Source organism: Otolemur garnettii, unplaced genomic scaffold (assembly GCF_000181295.1).
Source record: "Otolemur garnettii isolate 467f Iridium unplaced genomic scaffold, OtoGar3 scaffold00046, whole genome shotgun sequence".
In the NCBI taxonomy this organism is placed as follows: domain Eukaryota; kingdom Metazoa; phylum Chordata; class Mammalia; order Primates; family Galagidae; genus Otolemur; species Otolemur garnettii.
The window spans coordinates 1,935,150-1,944,815 of NW_003852441.1; the positions used below are offsets into that span (position 1 = coordinate 1,935,150).

The 9,666-nt window shown below is 54.0% G+C and overlaps 1 protein-coding gene across 1 annotated transcript in view; it reads right to left on the bottom strand.

Moving 5' to 3' along the window:
* ALDH3A1 (aldehyde dehydrogenase 3 family member A1) overlaps positions 1–2,761 on the bottom strand; it is a 7,510-nt gene extending 4,749 nt beyond the window's left edge. The window contains exons 1-3 of the mRNA XM_012806035.2: positions 2,728–2,761; positions 2,230–2,396; positions 563–794 (exon numbers count right to left, since the gene is read on the bottom strand). Of these exons, the coding sequence (XP_012661489.1) occupies positions 563–794; positions 2,230–2,391 (394 nt within the window). The 5' untranslated portion in view covers positions 2,392–2,396; positions 2,728–2,761. The remainder of the gene's footprint in view (positions 1–562; positions 795–2,229; positions 2,397–2,727) is intronic.
* Positions 2,762–9,666: the final 6,905 nt, after the last annotated feature.

Below are 9,666 nucleotides of genomic sequence, written 5' to 3' on the forward strand. Positions count from 1 at the left end.
CACACAGGGACAAACACCCACATGTCACAGGAGCACACACAGGGACACACAGGCACAGACCACAGGAACACACACACAGCACACACAGAGACAAAGACCCACATGTCATAGGAGTACACAGCCACACAGGGACAAACACCCACATGTCACAGGAACACATACAGAGCAGACACAAGACACGCCGGCCAAAGCAGCACCTCCTGGTCCCTTGAGTTACTGAGACATTGGGGAGGAGAGAAGGAGAAAGAGGAGAGACGTTCTCAGGGCCTGGTTGGGTGAGCAGAGCTGGCTCCTCTTAGAGGGACATCCTGATACCGATTAGGTGGGAGCGTCTGCACCCGACACGGGCTGGGAGAGGCAGGCCCCTCCTTGTTTTTAGGTCTGGACACCTGAGCCTGGCTGGACCTCAGGCACCAGGAGACCTGGCTGAATAGTTGGGTCCCTGCAGCCTCCTGTGATAGACCCGTGAGCCACTCTCTGACCTTTCCCCCCGTCCCACAGGCCTGAGTCCCTTCTGTGCCGGATGGTGACCCTGATTATTCTCCCTCAGCGTCCACAGCACCTGCAGCAATGGCGCCCACCATGGGCTGGATGGTGAGGTTGAAGGGGTAGTTCCAGGTGCCAATGACGAGGACCACGCCCAGGGGCTCCGAGTGGATGTAGGACTCATCCTGCTGGGTCTGGGCGGTCTTCTCCACAGGCTCATCCGCGGCCCACTCAGGGAGCTTCTGGATCATGTAGTCGATCTCCTCCAGGACGTACACCACCTCCTCATAGTAGGAATTCCATTCATTCTGCAGCAGAAGAGCTTCCAGTGAGCCCGGGGGCCCAGAGACCAGCCGTGCAGATAGGGAAGCCCCAGCCTCAGCTACCCAGGGGTGGGGGCTGTTCACCCACCCAGCCCAGGATGGGGGCAGCGGGAAAAGGCACCCAGGCAGGGGCCCCTTTCTGCTAGGCTGGGTCCAGGAAGGTTTGGACAAGTCAAGTTTGAGGTGCGGGAGGGAGGCTGCAGGGCTAGAGATTGATGAGACCAGGCTGGGCAGGGGGTATGGATGGGTGGGTCAGTAGTGAGCAGAGAAGAAACTGAGCTTATGGGCTTATGGACAGAAGGGGGACTGGAACCCAGGAAGGGGCCCGGAGATGACCACCTTGAAGAAGTGAGCACAGGGAACAGGCATGAGCGCAGGGAACTTCTCCAAGAAGTTAGGAGAAAAGCCAGAAGAAGCTCAGCGGGGAGGAAGGCAGTGGGCAGGGGGACCCCAGCTGCTGGGAGGTCCTCTGGGAAAGGCTGAGAGGAGAATGGGGTGGACAGCAGAATGAGCGCCTCTTTCAGGAACTTAACAGATGCTGTGAAGCCGACTGAGTGGGCTCTTTCTTCTTTTTTCTTTTTTCTTTTTTAGAGACAGGATCTTGCTCTGACACAGGCCACACCCATGATACCATCATAGCTCACCATAACCTCAAACTCCTGGCTCAAGCCACGCTCCTGCCTCAGCCTCGCCGGTTCGTGGGACTACAGGAGGCACCATGACCCGGCTAGTGTTAAAATGTTTGGTAGGGACGGGGTCTCACTCTGCTGTCCAAGCTGGTCTCAAACTCCTGAAGGGCTCGCCCCTAACTCCACTTCCCCAAATGCCAGCCTTACAGGTGTGAGGCAACCATGTCTGAGCTGCGTCTAGTTTTGTTTAAGATGAGAAGGCTTGAGAGATTGCTTTAAAAATGGAGAAACAAAGAAGGTAGTTGGTGGAGTCAGGCTCAAGTTAGCGGGGGTTAGGATCCAAAGCTCTAGACCCCGGCAGCACCACACCTCTTCTCTCGGGCAAGATGTAGGAGGAAACAGGGATAGAACTGCCTCTGAGGAGGGAAGGAAGGGTGGGGAGCCCAGGGAGCAGGTGCCCTCCGGGCCCCCTCCGGAGCGGAGAACCATGTGCCCCCGCGGGGGTGTGTGGAGGGAGGCTGCGGGTGGAGGAACACAGGACCAGAGTGCGGGAATCAGCGCAGCAGCGTCGAAGCGAATGGCCTCGCGCTCCAGGCTGGATGCAGACGCCGGCCAGGAGGGCACGGCCAACAAAGAGCGCGGGGACGAGGAGGGCCCGAGGAGGAGGGGAGGGATGCGCCCCCATCTCCGTCGCGGATGGGCCGCGTGACCCTCAAATCGTTCTTCAACCTTTCCGGGCCGCACTCTCCCTTCACCGAGCCCCAGGTGGCGCCCGCCCCGCGGAGCGGCACCTTGTGCAAGTCAGCGGCCAGCGCTCCCGCGATGTCCTGCTCGCGCTCCTGGATCATCCGCCTCAGCGCCTCCAGCTGCTGGACCCGGAACTGCAGCGGGCGGGTCTTGCCCGAGTTGAAGGCGGCCCGGGCCCGCTTCACCGTGTCGCTGATTTTGCTCATGGTGCCTGGGGACAGAGAGCGCTCAGCGGCAGGGGAAGTGGGACTCGCGCCTCCCGGGCCCGCACCCGGGCACTAGCTGCCCCGCGCCGCCCCCGCCTCCTAGCTGTGACGGGAAGGGGCGCCCTCCCCAGGAACCAGGCCGCCTGCCCCTGCAAGGTTCCTCTCCTGACTAGCCCAGCGTCTGTCCGGCCTTCCCAGCCGTCTCGCTACGCTCCTGAGCGGGTGACAATCAGGGCACTGGGGCGATTCTGAGATGCGGGGGGCTTCTTGGCAGTGTGCCGGGAGCCGGACCTTTCCCGGCCTGTCTGCAGTCCCACCTCGCCTCCACCTGCTCACCAAGCTGGTGACACTCCCAAGAGCTCTGCAGGCCGGCGGGCGAGCCACTTCCAGATTATATGGGAGGAGCTCAGCTCGCGGTTCCACACCCACACTGATAAAAGACAATCCAGCACCACCTTTCTGTCAAGGCTGGGTTCTCCAAAGCACGGGTTACTCAGCAGAGCTGAACAGGCCCCGTGTGCCACCCTCGTGAGACTCACACCAAGGGTTTCCAGAGGCTTAGGCGGAAGCGTGGAGGCCATTCCCACTACTACGGCAAGAAACCGCACTGGCAAATTGGGATAGCCCGAATGGGCGCGATTTGGCAACATTTAGCAAAAGCCCTTGGTACATATTTCTCCGTGACACAGAAGGTCCGCATTCAGGAGTTTGTAGGAACTACAGTGTCCCTGAACCTTCGTGAATAAGAAAGTCTTCACAGTCTGTGTGTAACAGACCAAATAATGGGGACACCCTAACGGCAGGAGGAGACTTGTCCAGGCTGCCCTTGTTGTTTATCACGGCCCTCCCTGCACCAGATGAGGGCTTGGCTCCAGGGATAAGAAACAGGTTACAGAACAACAGGTGCTCTAGGCTTGTGTGTGCGCACTGGTGTGTAGATGCGTGTGCATATGCGTGCAAGAAAAGACCAGAAGGGTAGCCCCCAGCACGACGGGGCGCAGGCCGGGGTGGAATTATTGGTGACCTCTGTTTTCATCTTCTGTTTGTGTTTCATTTTCTTGCAAAGAACTTGTAGTTTTTAAATGTTTGTTACATTTTATTTTTTGAGCAGTCAATACATGCTCATAGTACAAAACTATAAAGGATATTAAAGAGAAAAGCCAGTCCCCTTCCTCCCCTCTTCGTCAGCTGCTGGGTTCTGCTCTACAGAGGCGGCCACTAGGCCAAGTCCTCACTCCACTTCCTGAGGGATTCAGCCCACTCAAACCTTGGCATAGCTTTTAACACCAGGGAGTAAGTAAGGATATTCCATTTTGCAAAAAACCAAACCATATGTATAATTATATCATAGGCAGATGCAGCCATAGACGCATGATCCTGCCTGAATTCCAACTAGTGGCTCTGAGCCCAGCCTCAGCCCCAGGCCGTTAGCACAGGGATGGGGAACTGCCGGTACCCAGAATGCCCCAAGCCTGGCATTCCATGGCCCCCTCTCTGGGATGATGAGAGGCTCGGGGACCCCTCAGTGGAACTTCTTGGCCCTGCAGTCCAGGCCCCTCCTCCTGACCATGACCCCAGCCCTACAGCCTGGCCGAAAGTCGCTTCACCTAGGCAGGTGGCCTGAGGGGAAGAGACTGGTGTGAGTGAAGCACCCCGGCATCACCTCCCCGTGCTCTCTGAGGACAGCTGGCCCGGGCCTCTTCTGTGAGACGGGGCTCTCATCGAGTCATTACAGAGGTTCACGGAGCCATAATGCACCTCACAGGGCACCTGGCACCTGAATGGGACTCCTCTCCCAGAGCTGGCCTGAGCCCTGTGCCCCTGAACTCACTCCCCTTATCTATGCCAATGGTGCCACTGCCCCACTGTACCCCACTGGTGCCCCCATGAGCCTCCTCGATCCTCACAGCAACCCTGAGCTGGCGCCGATGCAGAAGGCAGGGTGATGAGCACGCTTTACAGATGAGGAAAGGCTAAAAAAAGAGAAAGCCTTGTTTTGGGTCTCACAGTTGTCAAGCCGCAGGCCAGGGTCTGAAGCTACATCTGTCCCTATCAGCCGCTGTGCAGCCCCAGGTGAATGAGGGAGGCCGCCAGCATGTCCAGACCTCTCACCAGCGGCCACTGCACTGCCCCTGCTCCACGGACCTCGGGGCCCTCTACCTCCTGCAGCTGGGACAGAACAGCTGCCAGAGACCTGGGCCTCCAGAGACGGCAGAGGACTCTTGGCCCTACTCTGAGCACAGGCTCCCCTGGATATTCCTTCCTAGGAAAAAGTATAAGGAACAGTGGGGGGTTACCTTGGACACAGGCTCTCCCAGTGGCTGGAGCTCCTAGAATGAGCAGGAGCCAAGGGGGCAGGTATTTAAGGACCCTCCTTCCTGCCCAGTCGGCCCTTGGAGTCCTGCCCAGGAAGTTTGCGTGACAGGAAAAAAACAATATTCAAATATGGGGTGTAGCATAATCCCGACCTCTGGTCCCTGCAGCCCTGGTTTTGGGGATTAGGTCCTCGGTTGTCTGCTTTTGTTCTATTCTGAAAGCAAGAATGTGTCTGAAGGCTTGGGCAGGGCTCACGTCCAATCTTCAAAAGGAGATCTGTGTTTGCCCTGGGCATGGGGGCCGCTAATTGATCCAGCCTGGCGTGGAGCTCTTCCAGATTTCCAAAGCACCATAGCCAGACACTGTTCTCCCAGTTCCCAGTTACATAAGGTCAGTGGCGGGTGAGCTGGGAGTCACAGTGAGTGTGCATGCACCTCCAGGCCACACATGACAGCCACCACCACCCTGGCTCATTCACGCCTTCCTCAGCCTCCCCTACCCTGGTGCCAGGGCCTCACTGAGGTTTAGACCTCCAACCCTGGGGAGGCACGGGCTGAGGGCTTTCCACAGTCCCCATGGATGTCAGCATCTGCCCTCTTGTTGAATAGCAGAGAAGGGGTCCAGAGATGTTCCCTCTGGCTGGTCATCCAGGACACCAGAGCTGCTTGGGAAGGAAGGAATTCAGACAGCCCCTTCCTCTGCTGTTTGGAAGATGTTTGCTGGGCTTCTGCTCTAGACACACCGTGGGGCGAAGGTGGATGTGGCCACTGCTCCACTGCTTCCATGGACTTTCAGCCTCTTCCTGCCACCCTCACCCACCTGTTCACCTGGCATCTGCTATCCCTGCCTCCCATTTCACAGAAGGTCCCCCATGGTGGCCTACAAGCCCTGTGGTCTTGACCTCCCCATCTATCCACCCACGTGATTCTGCTCAACGTGACTTGAAGTAGCACCCAGCCCTCATCACTCTGTCCTCTGGCTTCTTGCTCTGTCTCCACAGCTCTTATTTCCCTGTTGCATGCACTCTGTCGCTACCTCTCTCCTGGCTCATGCCAGGTATTTGATTTGTTCACTGCTGAAACCGCCAGCCCCCTGGAATAGTGTCAGGAACATAGTAGCTGCTCAGTAAACATTTATTATGGAACATAGTAGCTGCTCGATAAACATTTATTGAATATGGAATCAACAGAAAATTTCAAAATAATATGAAAACTGTAGTACCCAGGGTGTACCGAGGATGCCAGATGGGCTCAGATGGGAGTCCTATGGGAGGGAGTGAGAGGTATTCAGACAAGGAACAGCAAAATCAGAGGCAGACAGACAGGACACAGAGTGGCGTGTCCACAAAGGTTTGTCACTAATGGGAATGGCACCATATACTGCAGGCGAAGATGTTCTTGGAGATCAGTGGCTGGGCAGCCTGGGGGTGGGGAGCATGGAGGGGCTTATCAGACAGATAAAACTTTGTTTTGGAGACTCCCCTGGACAGGGCATGGTGTTAGAGAGGTCTAGACTGAATACTAAACGTGCTGTAGATAAGAAGTCATGAGACCCCAAACAAGACTGGCAGAATGGGAGGTGTTCCAGAAACAGTAGAAGGAAACGGGGACAGGACCCAGTGCCTGGGGTGCCTGGCTCCTGGCTCCCCAGCCTCCCGTCCTCCTGCTAGGGCGCCAGCATTCCCTGAAAGAGCCAGGCGATTTCCTACCCCAGGGCCTTGGCACATGACCTCTTTTCCTGGAGCACTTCTACTCTGCATCAAGCTAATTCTTAGGTTTGTTCAGATCTCAAATGACTCCTCCCTCCCCTCAAATAACACCTTCCTTACTATCTGGGAACCTGTCACGACTTGCAATCACATTGTTGTTTATGTGACTATTTCTTGATTGTTTCTCTTTTCTCCTTGTTCCCCTATGGAATGGAATGTCCACAAAGACAGGGATCTCAACTTTTGTTCAGGACCATATCCCAGCCCTTACCTAGTGCCTGGCCCCAGGGAGATCTCTGAAGAGGTGAAAACAGCCTGATGAACCTAATTACCCTACCCATGGGGCTGGGTGGGGCTAAATGAATGAATGGGGAGTTAGTTTTTCCAAATTTCTAGGACGTTTAGGTTAGCAATAGCTGACAGGAAGGGGAACCACTTTCTTCATATGAGTAGAAGGGGGAAAAGTGAGCAGTGATCTCGGGGATCCTCTCTCTCCTTTCTGTTTAGAGAAGGGAGGAGAGACCCGGAGCTGGAATCTTCAAGCTCATTCTGCTCAGACAGTGGAGGAGAGGGCGCGGGCCCTGTCTCTGAACTGAGGTTCTGGGGCCGAGAGCATGGGGACTGCAGGGAGTCTGCCGCAGCTCAGCTCAGCAGCACAGGGAGAAGCAGCTCTCAGAGGTACATCCAAGGAGCAGAGGCAAACTCAAAGGTGTGTTAGAAAATTCCCTTGGAATTAGAATGAACAAATAAAGACTGTGTTGAGATTCTAAGGCTTGATGAGATCTTGCTCCAGAAACTCGAAGCCGCAAGTTAAACAGTAGAAGCCATGACAACGCCTCCCGTGAGCAGACAGAGGCCATCTATGAGCGAGTGATGGAAACATTCGGGAACAACCAGAACTCCAGTCAGCATGGAACTCTCCCTGAGTGCGGGCCTGGCAGGCGACTCTAATAAGCAGAATTTAATTACCACTTGTTTGCAGACCAGAAAGGGCTACCAGCCCAGACCAGCCACCTCCGAGGCCGTGCGCACAGAGCCCCTCACAGAGCCTGGGTAAGAAGGCGGCCACCCTGGCAAGGTGCCTCCTTGGCTGTGACGCCAACAGCTCTGGAGCTGATGCCAAGTTACCTCGGGGACCCTGGCTCCCGGCCATGTGTAAATTGGGAGAGGATGCTTGGGGACCATTGACTTGGCGGCTGTTCTTGTCATAGCTAAACAGATAGTCACAGATGTTGGCAGGATGTGGAGAAGGTGGCAGCCTCCTCACTGCTGGCGGGAGTGTAAATGGTGCTTGCGCTGCCCAGGGAGCCACACGCAGAGTCCCCACCTGACCCAACATTCCATCACTAAGTATGTACCCAAGAGAAATGAAACGTGAGGCCACAAAAAGCTCACAGAATCTAGCCGGGCACTGTGATGGGTGCCTGTTTATGGCAGATTCTTCTTAAACTAGTGGCAACAACCTGGTGTCTCTGAGTTGATGCCTGGATGAGTACAATGTGGCACAGCCATCTGAAGGACTGTTACTCAGCATGCAGGGAGTGAAGTGCTGTCACACGCCCGGCAGGAAGGAGCCTGACAGTGTCATCCTAACACAAACCCACATGTCATATGATTCCACTTACATGAAATGTCCCAGACAAAGCTAATCCATACAGGCAGAAAATAGATTCCTGGTTTCCAGGTTGTTGGGAGACATTGGAGGCTGGGAATGGGGAGTCACTGCTCATAGTGCGGGGGTTTCTTTTAGTGGAGAAGAGAATGTTTAACAATAGATTATGGCTGAGTGTGGTGGCTCATGCCTGTAATCCTAGCACTCTGGGACCCAGCACTCCTAGCACCAAGTGAGACTCTGTCTCCAAAAAAATAAATAAATAAATAATAAAACTAGATTATGGCAGTGGCTGCACAAGCAAATAAACAAACAATAAAAAGAGCACCACGGAATCCTACACTTTCTTACTTTTTTTTTTCTTGAGACAGAGTCTCACTATGTTGCCCTTGGTAGAGTACTATGGCATAACAGCTCACAGCAACCTCAAACTCCTGGGTTCAAGCAATTCTTTTGCCTCAGCTTCCCAAGTAGCTGGGACTATAGGCACCCATCACAACGCCCAGCTAGAAATCATTCAATAGGTAAATTATGTGCTGTGTGAATTGTATCCCCCATAAAACGTTTTTTTTTTTTTTTTTTTTTTTTGAGACAGAGTCAAACTTTGTCACCCTGGGTAGAGTGCTGTGGCATCATAGCTCACAGAAACCTCAAACTCTTGCACTCAAGTGATCCTCTTGCCTCAGACTCCCCAGTAGCTGGGACTACAGGCACCTGGCCATGACACCCAGCTACTTTTTAAAGGAGTCTCACTCTTTCTCAGGCTGGTCTAGAACTCCTGAGCTCAGGCAATCCATCTGCTTTAGCCTCCCAGAGTGCTAGGATTATAGGCGTGAGCCCCTCTCCATAAAACTACTTAAAATTTTACTCTATACACTCTGGAAGGCCGAGGCAGGTGGATTCTTTGAGCTTACGAATTTTAAACCAGCCTGAGAAAGAGCAAGACTCTGTCTCTAAAAAATAGCCAGCACTGTGGCTGGTACCTGTGGTCCCAGCTATTTGGGAGGCTGAGGCAAGAGAATTACTTGAACCCAAGAGTTTGAGGTTGCTGTGAGCTATGATGCCATAGCACTCTACCAAGGGTGACAAAGTGAGACTCTGTCTCAAGAAAAAAAAATTTGTTTTTACTCTATATTCAGAGCCTTCACTCTAAGAAAATAAAAAATGAACTTAAAATTCTTTTGGGGCCAGGCATGGTGGCTCATGCCTGTAATCTCAGCACTCTGAGAGACTGAGGCAGGTAGATCACTTGAGCTCAGTATTTTGAGACCAGCCTGAGCAAGAGCAAGACCCCATCTCTACTAAAAATAGGAAAACTAGCTGAATGTCTGGTGTTATGGCAGGCACCTGTAGTCCCGGCTACTCTGGAGGCCGAGGCAAGAGGATTGCTTGAGCCCAAGAGTTTGAGGTTGCTGTGAGCTGTCACACCACTGCACTCTCTCAGGGCACAGAGTGAGACTCTGTCTCATGAAAATGAAACCTTTTGGAAACCTTCTTTTGGAACCTCCTGTACAGAAGAATTTCAAGTAATTTGTATAGATACTCTGCCCTTGAGGCAGTGGAAGGTAACAGGCTCCTTACCCCTTATGTGTGGGCAGCACCTAAAGATGTCCTTCCAAAGAGGACGGTGTGGATGGGG